The sequence below is a fragment of the Panthera tigris genome, chromosome A3 (genome assembly GCF_018350195.1).
Source record: "Panthera tigris isolate Pti1 chromosome A3, P.tigris_Pti1_mat1.1, whole genome shotgun sequence".
NCBI lineage: Eukaryota > Metazoa > Chordata > Mammalia > Carnivora > Felidae > Panthera > Panthera tigris.
Genome location: NC_056662.1, coordinates 118,296,182 through 118,312,706, shown reverse-complemented (window position 1 = coordinate 118,312,706; position 16,525 = coordinate 118,296,182). Strand labels below are relative to the sequence as shown.

The window sequence follows — 16,525 nt, the reverse complement described above, 5'->3', positions numbered from 1 at the left end:
CGCTCGCCCAGCTGCTGCTCCCCACTTCCTGGGAGACCTGCTGGGGCAGGGGACGGGATGTGGGTGACAGCCCCTCGATAGACAAGATCTGGGATGGGGACCTCAGGCCAGGTGTGTATCCACAGGACAAGAGTTCTCCAACATTCCAGTGCCTCTTAGATTTGATCAAGGGACTTCATCGATCAATGGGAAATCTATTACCTCTTGAGTGGGTGAGTCAGGACCGAAAGGCAAAGACACCACTGTAGGTTCAGGTGAGGGCAAAACAGCCCTTCCCCTGGGAGCCAGTGTTTAGACACCTCCCCAGAGGATGATGTAAACAGGAAAAACCATGTGCCTGTCAGAGCATCTGTCGGCTCTCAGAGGCCTTACAAGGGGCTGCTCCTGTGACCCAGGACCAGCTGGGCCCCAAAGTGTCCCTGTGGTGGCCAAATCCATTCCAGGATGTGGCTGAATACAAAACAAATAAATCCCAGTTGTTGGTCACACGCTGTCGCATCCCGGGGCCTGGGGGGTGCCAAATGGCGCCAAGATGTCTTCTCCCTTGACAAGGACCGGGAAGCCAGAGGCCGACTGGAGTGACTGCTATACACACGTCTCTGTACATTGGCCCCGGAGGATGCTGGGAGGTGGCTCCAGTGAAGGGAGGGGAGGATGTAGATTTTCTTGGTGAACTTCAGTCCATTTGGCCTGGTCCCTGCTGTGACATGTGTTGGAATTTGAACCCTGTCCCCCAGAAGACTGGTCATCCAGTTTTCACGGTCATTGGCAAGCTTAAGCGCCAGAACGAGGGGTTATTAACAAAAAGCACTTCTACACGATCCCGTAGTCAAAAGATGAACCGATGGGGCAAGGGAAAGCCTTTTTCTTCTGTTTTATTGAATAAACAATAGCCTAGAAGTGAGGGAGGGACAGGGACAGAATCGTACTTCTGATCAAAGTCCCCCAGCACCTGGAGGGGGTTGAATTCCAAGTTCCAGTCGTTCCCCCTTGAGGCTGCCAGATCGGGTCTTTGTAGCCACATCAAAATCCCCAGAAGTGAATCCGAAAGGAGCTGAGGGAAAGCATCCCATGAGCCACCTTGAGCTGCAAATCTAAAGCACCCTCCAATTTCTGGGTTCGTAATGGCCCTGGCCTCATGTCCCTCTGTCTGAGAGATGGCCAGCTTGCAGCTGTCACAAGCCAACCCAAAGGCCTCTTTATGCTCCTTTTAGCATCACCAGAAAGCAAAGGGCGTCAGAACCTCACAGTGCCAAAACTAATGGAAAGAAACGGGAGAGATTCAAAGAAAAAGTCAAGGAAGAGAGGATTCTGGCCTCACTAATGTGCTGGGCTGTTATGGAAGGAGAGAAATTACCCTTAGTTGGGGTGGTTCCAGGTGGGGACCCTCTTTCAGAGGGTCTGCCCAAGCCTCAGCCCCATAGCAGCCATGACAGAATGGAGAGCCCTGTCCCCAAGCCAGGTGGTGGGAAGAGGGGTGGACACCTGACCAGAGTCATCGGGCCAATTGGATTCTCTCTCTGGGAATCTGGAGTCAGAGCCGAGAGATACTACTTAGGAGTGGCCGAGGGTCATTCAGAACCCAGGAGATATAAACCTGACTGCTGCGGGGAGGCCACGTTCGGCCTCGTGTCAGACAAAGCAGAGATTGCCGATTCGCACGTAGAGCAAAGTGCAGGGGAGCTGAGGTGAGAGGCAGAGACTCGAGGCACAGAGAAGAGAGAAAACATGCTGTCCTCGGTTCCCGGTTCCTGGCTGGGTGTTCTGAGGTGTAGCTGTCTTTGTCCTTTCTAATTGCTTTGTCAAACCATCCTGAGTGGGCATTCTTTGCTCTCAAAATCACCTAGACTGTGAGACCAAGGGCAGAATAGGGCCCGGGAGCAGCAGACACATGCAAACCGATGCCAACTCAACACAAGGAGGGCACTCCAACAGGGCTGTTCGATCACGAAGGGGCTGCCTCCCAGGGGCACGGGATCTTTCCCGATACTGGAAGGATCCGAACAAGACTGTTAAACGTGGCCTGGGCAGTATGGAGTTGGCCAATCATCTTAAGGGTGTTTGAACCAAGATATAAGACCGTTAAGGCCCCTTTGCCTGAAACAAGGTTTGGAAATACTCGAGCTTTCTCTGAGCTCTGCAACCAGCACCTTCACACCCCCATGCAAATCCCCAGCTCCTGGTGACCGCAGGAGTTGTTGGGACAAGGGAGCAGGATGGGCAGTGGCAAAGGCCACCACCGCCAGGCAGTCCCGGAGCCCCCTGGGCTTGGGGAGAAGACACCGGTGGGCCAGGCCAGCTATACATGGGCAGCACCCACGTCCGGACCACCCACGTCATTCGCAAAGCCGGGAATGCAGCCTTGCCTTTGCTGGTTAAAACCCCACTCCCTCTCTCTGAAGGTTAGAAATTTAGGGCACCTAACTTCTCAGAAGCCCCACTTTTGCCAATTCTGAAAGAATTGGCCAAGTATCCTGGACACTCATGACCCCCTTGGGAAGACGGAGGCTCCCCATTGGCCCTTCCTGCCCCCACCCCACGCTGGGTACCGCCACCTCCCACTTTGGAACACCTTACTTCATGAAGTCTGGAGACTTGGCCATCGCGTGCTCAAACTCTGAGAAAGACAGCATGTTGTCATTGTCCAGATCCGACTCACTCAGGACCTGGCCAGGGGTACAGGAGGAGCCAGAGAGCAGAGACGGGCCCAGGGTGAGAAAGTGACGTGGAGACACAGGCAGAGGGGGGAGGGGTGCCTCTCACCAAGTGCGGCCACAGGCCAGGTTCTCTGCTAAGTGCCCGGCACATATCCGAGTCCTGGGACCCCCTGCGAGACAGGTGTTCTCCCCACCGCCCACGCTTGTTACTTCCCACCCCAGACAAGGGCATGAAAATTCAAGCTTATGTGCGCTGAAGCCTGGGACCTCATGGGCTGGTCTCATTGTGGAAGAGTCCCCTTGGTGCCTCTAACACAAACGTGGCAGTAGAAATGGGCACGGAGGCGAACAGGGTGGCCTCCCCCACCCCCACCTGTCACCCAGACACAGGCAGGGGCTCTGTAGGGCAAGGGGCCCAGTCAGGTCGAGGAGGCAGTGATGACCCCTCCTGGTTTTATCTTTGCTTCTGGTTTCGACCTAGACCAAAAGCACTTGAAGGTTCTCATGGTCTTAGGACAAACAGATTCACGAGGCTGTTTTCACAGCCTGTCACACTGGGGGCTGTCACTGTAGGACATCCGGACATTGTGTTGTGCTGCGATAATGTGGGCCGGGGGACGTTGTGATGTGTCCATCTGATGCTAAGCCTCCGTTGGGCCACCTGCCTGCGGTGACTGCAGTGTGGGTGGCTCGGGCACCTGCTCTTGGGGACCCCGGAAGGGAGTTAAGATCCTGGCGGAAAGACAAACACTTAGGGGGTAGTTGCCTACATCCGTGTGCCCGTCCCTCAGGACACCTCACCCCGCCTGCCACCCAGGGGCTTTGGGTGATAGCCTGGCCCAGCCCAGCCCGTGTGGCCCCCGGGCACACACGTGGTTCGTGACGTCGGTCAGCAGGTCCTCCGACACATCGTTGCTGTTGAGCAGTCGGAGGACAACCTTCTGTAGGTCCTCGTCGTCAATGAAGCCGTTCTCGTTAAAATCTGCAGGGAGGAGGCAGAGCGTGAGAGGAGGGGGCCTTGCTCGGCCTCCCAGGAGTCCAGGGAGCCGTGGCCACCCAGAGCCCCGCTGTCCCAGGCGGGCCCAGAGCCTGGCCCCTGGTGACACCTGGGCGGGCGAGAGGGGAGGGCGCCACGGCAGCAGGGCCGGCTGTAGGTGAAAGCAGCGCTAAATAACACGCTAGAAATAGCGACAGTACTGAGTGTTCAGTGAGCACACGCTACCCGCTCAGACGTATCCTGAGAGCTTCACCGGTTCTCGGTCACTGGATCTACACAGTCAACCTGTTCTTGGTCTCACTACCAAAAGGACACGAGCACAGAGGCGTCAGATGTTGGCCTCCCCTGCCAGCACGTGCAAGGTGGGGACGGGGACCCAGCCGGGCTGGGCCCCGAGCCGGCCTCAGCCACCGTGCTGTGGGGAGCTCCAGCTCACAGCTCACAAGGCAGTAGGTGACTTGGTGGCTGGGGGCCGGGGGCACGGAGGAGCAGGAGGACGCCTGGACTCGAGCACAGGTCCCGGCCCCTGCCCCTGCGCGGCGTGACCCGAGCGCCTGCCCCACCTGCGCCGAGGATAACGCCCGGTTTCCACTCCAGGGGGCACCCTGAGCCTTGTCAGACCTTGGGTCCTCCTTTTTGAGTTCAAAAATAGGGGTCACTCATACGAAACTAATATAACATTGTATGTCAACGACAGCGGAACGTGGGCATTACACCAGCTCCCCGAACACTGGACCGCCAAGGTGCGTTTAACCCGGTTTCCTACAGAGACCCCTTGGAAGGGTGTCGTTGGTCCTGTCAGTGCAGGTCTTCTCTACAGGCCCAGAGCATTCCTGCCTCCGGCCTTTGCAGAAGGCACCCCCCCTGGCGAGAGGGCCCCCCTTCTCCTCCAAGCACTGGGATGCTCTGACTCAGCCCGAGCTTGCTCTCCCTGGCCTCCCTGTGAAGTCTCCCTGACACCTCAGGCCCAGGATGGCTCCCTCCTCAAGCTCCAGCAGCTTCTCACGTAGGACTTGTCCTCCTGGACTGCTGTCCTCGGCACCAGTGGCCGAGGACTGCCTTGTCTTCCCGTTGCGGTACGTGCTTCTCACCACGGCCTCACTCAGGTGTAGTGGGCGGACACGGTGGGTGCCTGCTGGGTGCCCATCCCCGAGCTCTGGCACACAGATATACCAGACTGGTTCCTGGGGCTTCTAGTCCTGGGGTGCAGGGGAGACAGTTGGGCACCTGAGTGGCTTGGCTCCAGGGAGAGAGGAACGGGCATCCCAAGGGTTCCAAGGGTTTCCAGGTGGCCAAGTTCATGTCTGATTGGGGTTGGGGGTGTGAATGAGGAAGACTTCTTGGAGGAAGAGGCGGCAGAGAAGGACCTACAGAAATGGCCACTAGAGGAGGTGCCAGGGTCACTAGGGACAGTGGTAGAGAAGGAATAGCACCGGAGTGATCAGTCTGGGGTGAGGGGAGCAGAGGCTTGGAGGTCTGGGAGAGAGAGTCAGAGGTTAAGTGTGGAAGGTGGGCTGAACTGCATAGAGCCTTGAATGCCGAGTGAGGGGAACCCCAGCACAGTCCCTGAACCACTTGTCAGCCATGTGTAAGTGCAGTAAACTTAGGCAGATACAGCGGCCACCGCGACAAACACAGATGTGCCAGGCAATGATCTAAGTGCTTTCTATTTACTGCATTTAATCCTCAGAACACGGATGAAGAAAGTGAGGCACGCTGAGATTAAATAACCATACTTACTTCCTTAATCTCATTTCAGCCTCTTGTCTTAAATATCTATCTCCAGTCTGGGCTTCTCCTGCACTCCAGGCACACGTATCCATCCACGGCCCCTCCTGTCCTCCCCACTTGGAGGTATGATAGGTCCCTCAGATTCAACTGATCCCAACCCAAACTGTTGATGTGCCTCCCTCTTCCCTGTCCCCAAACCTGCTGCTCTCAGCTGTGTGTTTCCTGGCAACTGGGCAACTCCCCTCTTCCGATCACTTGGCCAATGAGTTTGGAGCCGTCCTGGACCATGTCTTTTCCTCGCTCCCCACAGCTAAGGTGTCAGTAAACCCTCCCAGCTCCCCCCTGGAGACACAGTGGACCCAGCCTGATGACCTCCCCACCGCACTGCCTCCACCATGGCCCAGCCATCGTCACCTCTCTCCAGGATTACCCTGGTGGCACCCTAACCAGTGTGCTTCCTCTCCGTCTGCCCCCCTCAGTCTGTTCTCCACTCAGCAGCCTGTGGTCCTTGTACCACATTCCTCCCTCAGCACCCCTTCTCACAGCCTCCCATCTCTAGCCAGAAGAAAGCCCTGGGTGCTGACCGTGCTCCCCAAGGTTTACCCTGGCCTCACTCTGCCTCCTTGCCTTTCCCCATCAGGCAGGCACGATCCTGCCCCAGGGCCTTTGCACTGTGCTTCCCCTCCCTGGAACACTCACCCAGGGATCCTTTGGGTCTTCATTGAGATGCCACTTCTCACCAGAACCTGCCTAAAATTATGCTCCCTGTCCCTTTCCCTGCTTTATTTTTCTCCCAGCACAGAACACTGCCTAACGCATTGTATATTTCACCTATTAGCTTTATTTCTCTCCACTAGAATGTAAATTCCTGGAGGGCAGAAGGTTTTGTCTTTTTGGTCACCACTGTGTCCTCAGCTCCAGGAACAGTGCCTGGAACAGAGTGAGGGCTCACCGAATATTTCTTGAGTAAGTGAATGCATGAACTACCCAAGGTCACACGTTGATGAACGATGGAGACAATATTAAACCCAAGCAGTGCAACTCTGCGGGCCGTCTGCGGTCTTAATCACTCATAACTGCTTTCATGGTATTCAAGTGCCCATTTTTTTAGCTGGGTATATGACCATCTAAAATGAACACTACATTTCCCAGCCTCCCTTGCTGCTAGTTGTGGCCCCGCATGTTAGAGTTCTGGCCAACGAGACACGAGCAACTTCCAGGAGGTCTTTAAAGAGAAAGCATAGCCCTTCGTGACAGTGAGGCGACGCTAGGAAGGGAGGATAAAGTGACACCATGTCCCCGACATGGCTGCGGTCACTTTGCTGCACCCCGACATTGCAGAACCCCCAGGGAGCCGTCCTGGACCATGGCTGGGAGGATCTTCCACCGCATTGGAATTCCTGCATCTGAAATAACAGGCAGCTGCCAGAGATCTGGGAAGCTGCCTTGTGTAAACCACCTGGGGTTCCCTGTCATCTGCAACCAAATTTAATCCTAACTAATGCATCATCTGGGCCTCAGTTTCCTCATCCATAACACAGAAAATAGCCGTCCTTCCATACGGTGGCTGTGAAGATTAAAGATGCAATTACAGGGAAGCCATCCAGCATGGGGCTTGGACCACAGAAGACGCCCAGGACAGAAGGCGCGTATTAGAGCAGAGGCTCAGTTCTATGCCACTTGATGATTGTTAAACACTAAAAACGCAAACCCTGGAAATTGTGTAACATCTCACTTTGAAGAATGAAAGCTAGAGCTATCCTGGGCCTAGAATGGAGGGGCGAGGTGGCCAATGTCCCAGGCTCCTTCAGGGTTAGAGCCCAGACTTCTGTCTATCTTCTTTGGACAGGATATGGATATGGAAAGTACAGCTCACCACCTCCCTTCTGAAGCAGGTGGCTCTCCCCTGGCCAACTGTTTATCAGCCCCAGGAACTGGAGGCTAAGGCCTGAGACGTTCATCCAGGCTCTCCCTGTGCTGCCGTGCTGTCACCCATCGTGGGTGATGGCTGGGAGCAGGTGGAGGGGCGGAGGGACCAGCACCCGGACCAGAGGGAGTGGGCAGCCGCAGTGACATTGCACTGCTGGTAAGAAGTTCCGCAGCCTCTCCCAGAGACCCCGCAGTGTCCCCGGGCGTCCTGCTGGCCCAGGTCCCATATGCAGAGACTGCAGCAAAGTGACATGGCTTTGGTCCCAGGCCATCTGAAAACAGAATAATTTGCTAGAGTAGAATGTAGTCCTGGACAGTTCCCCTCCTTTGGGGGTGCAAGGGCACAGCAGCCTGGGAAAGGGGTGGGGGCTGAGAGCTCTGGGCTGCTGGCCAGCCCATGCAGACTCGGCAGCCTCAGACCTGCAGCTTTGGGCCGCTCTGAGAAAGGGGGGGAGGGCCCACCTCTAATTCTTGCTGTTTCCCGACAACGGGAAGGTTAGACGGCTTGGAGAGCTGGGGCCCCGCCTTCAGGTCCCCCCAGAGCACTCTTGCCATCGTCATCTCAACCTGTCTGTCATGGTACTCCTTGCAATTTACAAAGTACTTTTACAGAAATTTGCCCATGTGGTTGAGTGAGGAAGGGCACGCTTTCACCATTATTTCCCAGGAGAACTGAGCCTGCCTCCCTGGCCTCTCCCGGCCCTTGGCACCGTGTCAGATCTTGGGGCGATGTGGGAGGATCTCCCGCTGGCACTCTGGCACCTGCCTGAGGGTCGTTCACATCTGATGGAAGCTGTGCTGATGGAACAGGAAGGCAGCGCTGGGGTGTTGGTCTCTGGCAGGTGAAAAGTCCCTCCAGAGAGGGCCGGGGGTGGATCTGTTAGAGGCCAGGAATGTCCCTCAGAGCAGAAAGTGGAGCCCAGCAGGTACATCCCCGGTGCTGGATTCTTGACTGATGGTCATTCACTCCTTCCTTCCAACTCTCAGCAGCACAATTCTCGGTCAGGGTGACACCGTGTTCAGCTTAAAATACTCAGCTTTCCAGTCTCCCTTGCAGCTATACGTGGCCGTGTGACATCATTCTGGACAACACAGTATGAAGCCGCTGGGTGGGGCGTCCAAGGACACTCGTTAAAGAAGAGTCAACTTAATCTGTGCCCTTGAATGTACACTTGATTCTTATCCCTTCTCCCATCCCTTTAGCTTCCTGTCGGGAATGAAGACACAGTCTGTAGGCACAGAAACCATCTTGTGATGATAAGGACGACAGTCCCATACTAAAGATGGCTCGGAGGAGCCAGACCCTTGGTTACTTCCCCCTGGCTCTGGACACCCTAATTCCAGGCTTTTGTTTTTAACATGGACACTCTAACATATAACTGAATGCAGGCCTACCTGGTATAGTGGGTCTGAAACTCCACTGCACTTTAGAATCACCCAGGGAGCTTTACAAAAGCCCGCCCACCCACCAGGGCACACCCGACACCCTTACATCAGATCTCCGCAGCCGGGGCCCCAGGAGCCGTGGGTCTTAACACGCCAGATAGTGTGCAGTGTGCAGCCACGTTTGAGAAGCAATGAGTTAGAGGAGGGTTGCCTAGACTTTAAGATGTGGAGGGACCAGCTGGGGGTCTTGTTAAAATGTGGACCCGGCTCCAGCAGGTGCACAGAGGGGCCGGAGACGCTGCGTCCCTAACAGGCTTCCTGGAGATTTTGATGTTGCTGGCGCATGGACCACAAGTGGAGTACCAAGGCGTCAGTCAGAGCATCGAGTTAGGTCTCTGGACTTTGGCTAACCACGGGTCACCACAGCATCACCGCCACCACCTTCTCCTTTTTTGTCTCCTCTTCCTTTTCATTCCTCCCCTTCTGCCTTCAGTGCTGCCATTACCACCTCAACGTACTGAGCCGCTACCTCGTGCCAAGCACCGGGCTCCGAGATTCACTTGTCCCATCCCTAATCCTGCTGACAGCTCTGTAAGGCGACAGATCTTCTGAGCCCAGAGAGAATTCAGATTTGTCTGGGTATATCTGATGAAGCCTTGGAGTTTATGAGTCCCCAGGCATCTATTTGCACAGCTGATTTGCATGAAGGCTTTGCGCTTTTTTGTTTTTGTACTTGAGCTCAAGGAGGAAGGAAACCCCTTAAGGGGGCCTGGGGAGAGGGGCTGGAGGAAGATACAAGGACAGTGTGGGGGACAGGTGGTATCTGACCCCTGATCTGACCTGAGGCACTCAGTCTGACCTCCTGGGAGTGAGGACATCCTCCCTACTTCTGAGCTGAACACAGTTTAGCTCCTGTGCCTTGAAGCTTAAAGAGAACCTGCTGTTCTTGTAGCTCCCTGAAGGCTTGGGTGTTTTTGTTTGTTTAGCTCTGGAAACCATGGAAAGACAGCTGAGGCAGACATCTTTGGGAACATCTGCTCTGCCTACACTTTGCCATCTCTGAGAAGTGTCCCCACCCCCAGCAACAGGGCTCTAGAGCTAGGTTTATTTAGGTGACTCTGCATAGTTTTGGCTGTGGTTGATTGGACAAGGCTGTTTACCCAACCTGGGGGCAGCAAGACCATTGGTTTGGCTGAGCCATCAGTATCTCCTGAGAAAATGGGGGACCAGTGTTCATCTTTGGCCCATAGGCACAGAAGCATAAAAGTCTGCAGAAAGAGAAATTGCACAGGGAGAAGCAGAGTTGAGAGACCAGGGAACCACAGAGAGAAAAGAAGAAAGTAGCCGCCTCACTTCCTGACCACTTGCCAGCTGCATCCTCGGGAGGCTGCTTCAGTTCTACCATGGGCTCCATGCCGTTCCTGATGGACAAGCTCTAGTGCCCTCCTCCCCCCCACCCCATGACCTGCACCTCTTGGTGTTTGTGCATATATAACCCCCACATCCCTTTGGTGGCTTATAACTAACCAACAGAATTTGGCAACTGTGATGGGATATTCCTTCCGTGATTACAATATTGTATAAGACTCTACCTTACCAGCACACTGGCTCCAGAGACTCTCTCTCGCTAGCTGTCTTTGAAGAAGGAAGTGGCCATGTCAGGGGATGCCCATGGGGTGAGGAGCACGGGTCAGCCTCTGGAAACTGAGGGCAGCCTCCAGCCCATAGCCAGTGGAAACCAGGGCTCTAAGTTCCATAGACATGAGGAAATGCATTTGCCAACAACCAGGGTAGGCTTATAAGTGAATTCCTCCCCAGTCAAATGCAGCCCAGACAGAGCCTTGATTGAAGGCTTGCAGAATCCTAAGAGAGGGCATGGAGAAGCTGCGCCAGACTCCTAGCCCACAGAAACTGTGAGATTATAAATGTGTTACCTAAATCCACTAGGTTTGTGGATATACTGGCTCCAATATACTACTGTCCCTCATCAGCTGCCTTTCACACAGGTAAGTCCCTGATACTTGCAACCCAAAGACTCTTGGCTAATATGAGAGTACTCAGCCTGGGCCGGTGCTCTGCATCGGGTAGAGCTGTCCATCCAGAAGAGTATGGACAGGAGGCGGAAGAGGCTAGGGACAGCACAGCAAGTGCCATGTGGCACAAGTCCTGACACAGAGGGGGCAGCAACTAGTGGGCTAGACCTCCCCACGGAGCCCCAGAAGTACTTGGGGTAAGGAAGGAGGAAGACTAGTGAACTCAGAGCCACTGAGCCAACCAAATCTGGGTATGTGATTTCATTTGCACTTAACCCTGCTTGAAGTTCACTGTAAATGCATGTCTTGTGTCAAACTTAGGACATGTGGGGCCATTACTTCTTCGGATATCTTTTCTTTCCCATTAATTCTTTCCTTCCGAGATTCCAATTAAATATATATTAGATCTTCCTATTGTCCTTCATGTTTCTGAAGCTCTGTTTCCTTTTTCTCTCAATGTATTTTTCCTCGGTTCTTCAGATCAGATTATTTCCATTGAACTATCTTCAGGTTTCTGACTCTTCCTTCTGTCATTTCAATTTTCCTATTAAGTCCATTCAGTGAATTTTTAATTTTATTTTTTATTTAAAAAATTTTCAATGCTTTTGTTTTGGAGAGAGAGAGACAGAGACAGAGTGCAAACAGGGGAGGAGCAAAGAGAGAGAGGGAGACATAGAATCCAAAGCAGGCTCCAGGCTCTGAGCGTCGACACAGAGCCTGACGTGGAGCTCAGACCCATGAACTGTGAGATCATGACCTGAGCCGAAGTCAGATGCTCAGCTGACTGAGGCACACAGGTGCCCCATGAATTTTTATTTTAGATATATATTTTATTTTTCACTTTTATATTTTCCGTTTGATTCTTATAGTTTCTACTTCTCTGTTGAGAATCCCTACTATTTCTTTCATTATGAATTTCTTTTATATAACTGGCCAAGGTTTAGTAGCTGTTTTAAGACACTTATCAGCTAATTCCAACATCTGGGTCATGCCAGAGTCAGGCTCCATTCTTGAGAATATATCAATTTTTATTTATTTTATAATTGTATATTGAATAATTTTGTATTATACCTTGGACATAACTGGTTTTCTAAAATTTTTGTATGTTGAATAATTGTGGATTCTATTTTAGACATTATAAATGATTTATTGTAAAAACTCTGGATTCTGTTATATTCTTCCAAAGAGTGTTGATTTTTTTTTTTTTTAATTCTATCAGGAAATTGACTGGACTTAAACTGCAAGCCCCATCACCCAGGGACCTTGTTAAAATGCAGTGGCTGCTAAAATCTCAGTTCTGTTATCCTTACCTGAGCTGCTTTGACTTTGCCTTGCATATGTGGTTTAGAGGTCCTTTCTCTCGCTTTCTTTCATGAACTCTCCCTATTTGCACTTTCCAGGGGAAAAGTGCCCCAAACTCTCTGATTCTTCAAGTCAGAAAAAATTTAGGGTTTCTATCAGTCCTGCATGATGCCCCTCACTGAAGCCCACCTTTAGGCTAAAGAAATTTGAAAAGAGTGAGGGAGAGGACCATCCAGGACCATTTCCTCCTTCCAAGTGTCAAGTCTCTGCCTCTGGTAACTTTCTAGTGCCATCAGGTAGTTGATTTTTATATGTAGTTTTTGCGTTTATAGATGCTATCTGTGGAAATGACAGTATGGTAGGAACTTACTCAGCTATTCTCAACAGGAGAATCTGTGACTTCATTGGAGTTTATTGGCTACTAAGCCTGAGGACATAGGAGATACAAAAGTATCACTGAGTACTTTTTACAGGTGAGAAACCTGAGCCCTCACAGGTCCATCAGGCTTAAAACTCCTCCTCCACCCCATTTTATCCAAGTCCACTTGGGCAAAGCAAGAATAAGACGGTGTCCACTGTGTGGAGACAAGGAGGACCTGGCAGGAAAGACAGACAGGGGAAATGCCAGACTGAGCCAGCCTGAATGTTCAAGTCCTTTGGGAGCAAGGAGTTGCCACAATGAGCTTAAAGCCTTGCACATGGTCTGTTTGAAGACTTCTCAGATTTCTTTGTTTCTTTCCTTTTAACTTCTCTTGAGAATTCCAGCCATCTCAGTTGTGCTAAGGGCACATAAGTCTGCTGACGAGCAGAACTCTGGCAGTGCTTTATGGCTACCCCAGACAAAACCAGAGACCAAAAAAATGTCATAGGACCTCAGAGATGATCTTTCTCAAACACCTCGTTTTAAAGCCGATGAAACTGAGGCCTAGAAAGGTGAAGTGATTTGCCCAATACTTCCCAGCCATTCAGTGGCTGAGCTAGTTCTGGTGTTCAAATCTCTTAATTTCTGCCAAACAAGCATTAGCTCCTTCATACCCATATGTAGTCCTCAATCTCTCTCTCTCTCTTTCTCTGGACTGTCCACACTGCTACCATGAAATATCAACACCAATGACTCCGTTTGACTCTGATGGCATGGAGGGTAGGGCATCCATCTATCCATTGAAGTAGTAATTCACAACCATGTTATAGTACTCAGGAAAGATGATAATACCCATAAACGCCCAAGTGAATCCCAATGAACATCATCCCACCAATGAATTGAGGTTGATGGATTCCAGATTGATGTCTACTCTATGGTGCTTCCCCCCACCCCCCCCCCCCCAACCACCACTATCACTTAGTCACCCACCGTAGATTCGAAAGGCATACTCGATCTTCAGGCTGGGGCAAGCCTGCTCGCTGAAAACAGATGCCATACCCAGGACATCCTCAAAGGAGAACACATCATTGTGGGAGAACACTTTGCAGATTCGGTCTCTGAAAGGGTTGACCTGCAGGGAAGGAGGAAGAGGAGTGAGGAGGCCTGTCGGGATCAGGTTCATGCCTCCCTGGCCCTCGCATATCTATCACAAGCACAGCAAATTCCACTTTAGCACCGTCCTCCACTTTCTGTTTGCCTAATTCATTTCCACTTACCTGGGCTCCTTTCCCCCAGTTGCTCAGTGGCCCAGTCCTGGCTGTTCTAAACTCTCCTTACCTGCTGCCAGGTCTTATCAGATCCCAACTTTGCTGTAGTGTTCTAAAAGGACCCCGATCCCTCCCCTCAACCGACCCAGATTCTTTTTCCTTAGATGCACCTCAGCCAAGAAAGCTATTTGATTCTTTCTGTGAGTTCACATAGTAGATCTGAACGGCCAACTGTGCCCAATTTTTAATTGGTTGAAACAAATCTCTGGTTGATTGTTCTAGTCACTGACAAGATACCTCTTCAAGGCTCCAAGCTGCATGCAAATGGATTAGTTCCTCTGCCTCAAGCACCCAATGGGCCTATTACCTCCCTCAAGGACAGTTGAGCCCCAGCCCCAGCCTGTATGCTTGTTGAACTCTCCTTAGGGTTTTCCCAGCAACAGCCAATGTGTATCCATCTGGTTTTGATTTCCCCATTTACAACACATGAAAATTTCTTTTTCATTTCTTTTGAACTGAGCTACACGTTGAAATCTATGGTTTAGGGGCCCCTGGGTGGCTCAGTCGGTGAAGCATCTGACTTCGGCTCAGGTCATGATCTCACGGTTTGTGAGTTCGAGCCCCGCGTCGGGCTCTGTGCTGACAGCCCGGAGCCTGGAGCCTGCTTCTGTTTCCGGGTCTCCCTCTCTCTCTGCCCCTCCCCCATTCACTCTGTTTCTCTCTGCCTTTCAAAAATGAATGAATGTAAAAAAAAATCTATGGTTTAGTTTTATTTGATATTCCTATGTATTTGAGATGAGAGGGAGAACATTCTGTGTCACCTCAGGTGGCCATGTAGCTCTCAAGCTTTTGTGAGCAAGCGAGGTATCTAAAGTCCTTGTTAAGAACATGAATTGTGAGCTCCCACCCTCAGATATCCCATTTTAGAAAGCCTGGGATGTAGCCCAGCATTATGGATGGATTGTGTCTTCCCCTAAATGTGTATGTTGAAGTCTTAACCCCCAGTATCTCAGAAAGTCACCTCACTTGGAAACGGGGTCTTATAGATATAATTAGTTAAGATGAGGGCATATGAACTAGGGTGGGCCCCTAATCCAATATGACTTGTGTCCTCAGTAAAAGGGGAAATTTGGACACAGAGACACACACTCGAGGAGACCACCATGTGCAGAGGAAGGCAGATATTGGGGTGAGGCATCTCACCCCAATCTCAGATATTGGGGTGAGTCAAGGAATGCCGGACATTGCCAGCACGCCACCAGAAATTAGGAGAAAGGCATGGGACAGATTTTTCCTCACAGTCCTCTGAAAAAACACACGCTGCAGACACTTTGATCTCAGCCTTCTAGCCTCTAGAACTGGGAGACAATAAACTTCTATTGTTTAAGCCACACAGTTGTGGTACTTTGTCACGCACGGCAGCTTTAGCAAACTACCGTATCTAGGAAAATGCGTTGTGAATAAGGTCCCTAGGTGACAGGGTTAGTCTCACATGTATATACATACATATGTCCCAGGAGCGACCAGGGGCCAGGAGAATCCGGAGAATCCCGGCTACCTTGCTAGAACCTCCAAACAAACTCTTGCAGTGTCTGCTTCTTTCACCCTTTCACTTCAACACCCCCACTCCCTGAAAAGCTTATTGTGATGGCCTCAGATGGATGCCGATAAGGGCTCTCCACTGTGATGTGTTCCAGGTCACGTGTATCTAGCTAAGTGGCTTCACAAATTACTTTGCCAAATTTTAACTCAATTAACTCTTGCAAATGGTGGCTTAACAAGATTCCTGCAAAGAAATGACAATCCAAGATAATTCTTATAATGCAAGTGTGGTGATCAACCAGAAAATGTCAGAGCAGAACCTCTGCTACTTAAAATACAAGTTCCTCTTTATTTGGTAGTTGAAACGGTGAGAATCCAGTCAGACAATAACTGAAGTCCCGGCTTCAGTTCTCATTTCCTGTGCTCAGACAGGGGCAAGGCAGACCAGCAAGCATTGAGCCTAAACATATATCCAGCCAGGGAGTGAGATACCAATCTTCCCTTCCCTGGGGGCCCACCTTCAGGACTTGGCTTTTCTGGGAGTGATGGGGGAGGGGAGATGGTTGCCAGGAAGCCAATCTACTCCCTCTTAGATCCACGTCACGTGACTGTTACACACACACACACACACACACACACACACACACCTTACACCTTGTCTTATAAAGAAGATTGGGAAGGAGACGGTGTGGTAGTGGGGGAAGGGGGGAGGTAGCCAGCATAGGACATAGAACGCAATGTGCTGACTGCAAATACTTTTGGAAGATGTGGGGAAAATATTGCGGAAGATGTAGCGAAATAAGCATTAGAACAAATTTCACACTGTGGGAAGTTTGCTAAATAGTTGAAGGAAAGTACAGATGTTTCTAACATGGTTTTCCTAGATTCGGTTTCAATAATGAAATACATAAAGAACTACATTTCTGTGAGCCAGTAACGGAAAGAGGCGATATTGACTGAACAGTACATTACTTCTTTAATGAAAACACCAGTGATGGGAAAAACCATCTGAGCGCAATCACTGACGGAGTGGCTGCTCCGTGATGAAAAGGATTCTGGGTAAGGGTTCAGGGATGGCCACATGCAAAACCAATGCCCTGCAAAACTTCCTGCAGGCTACCACAGTCAAGAGGTTAAGTCTGGGAGTACACAAAATGCTACAGGATGCATCGGTGTGGTTCGTTTTTTTGAAAAGAGTTTGAAACACAGTAAAACATACACAGTGATTTGTGATCATAAGGGAAGTGGCTTTGAAAATCTTTTGAACCACCTAGAGGTGTGCTGGCCATCTCCTGGCAGAACACTTAAAATAGCCATCA

General features: G+C 51.2%; 1 protein-coding gene across 3 annotated transcripts in view; it reads right to left on the bottom strand.

The window, feature by feature from the left end:
• Nucleotides 1–861: 861 nt before the first annotated feature.
• Nucleotides 862–16,525, bottom strand: part of CIB4 (calcium and integrin binding family member 4) — a 50,460-nt gene continuing 34,796 nt past the window's right edge. For all 3 annotated transcript variants that reach the window (XM_007088924.3, XM_042982330.1, XM_042982329.1), the window contains 4 exons: nt 13,387–13,528; nt 3,530–3,639; nt 2,578–2,666; nt 862–1,054 (listed from right to left, as the gene is read on the bottom strand). In XM_007088924.3, the coding sequence (XP_007088986.1) occupies nt 1,024–1,054; nt 2,578–2,666; nt 3,530–3,639; nt 13,387–13,528 (372 nt within the window). In that variant the 3' untranslated portion in view covers nt 862–1,023. The remainder of the gene's footprint in view (nt 1,055–2,577; nt 2,667–3,529; nt 3,640–13,386; nt 13,529–16,525) is intronic.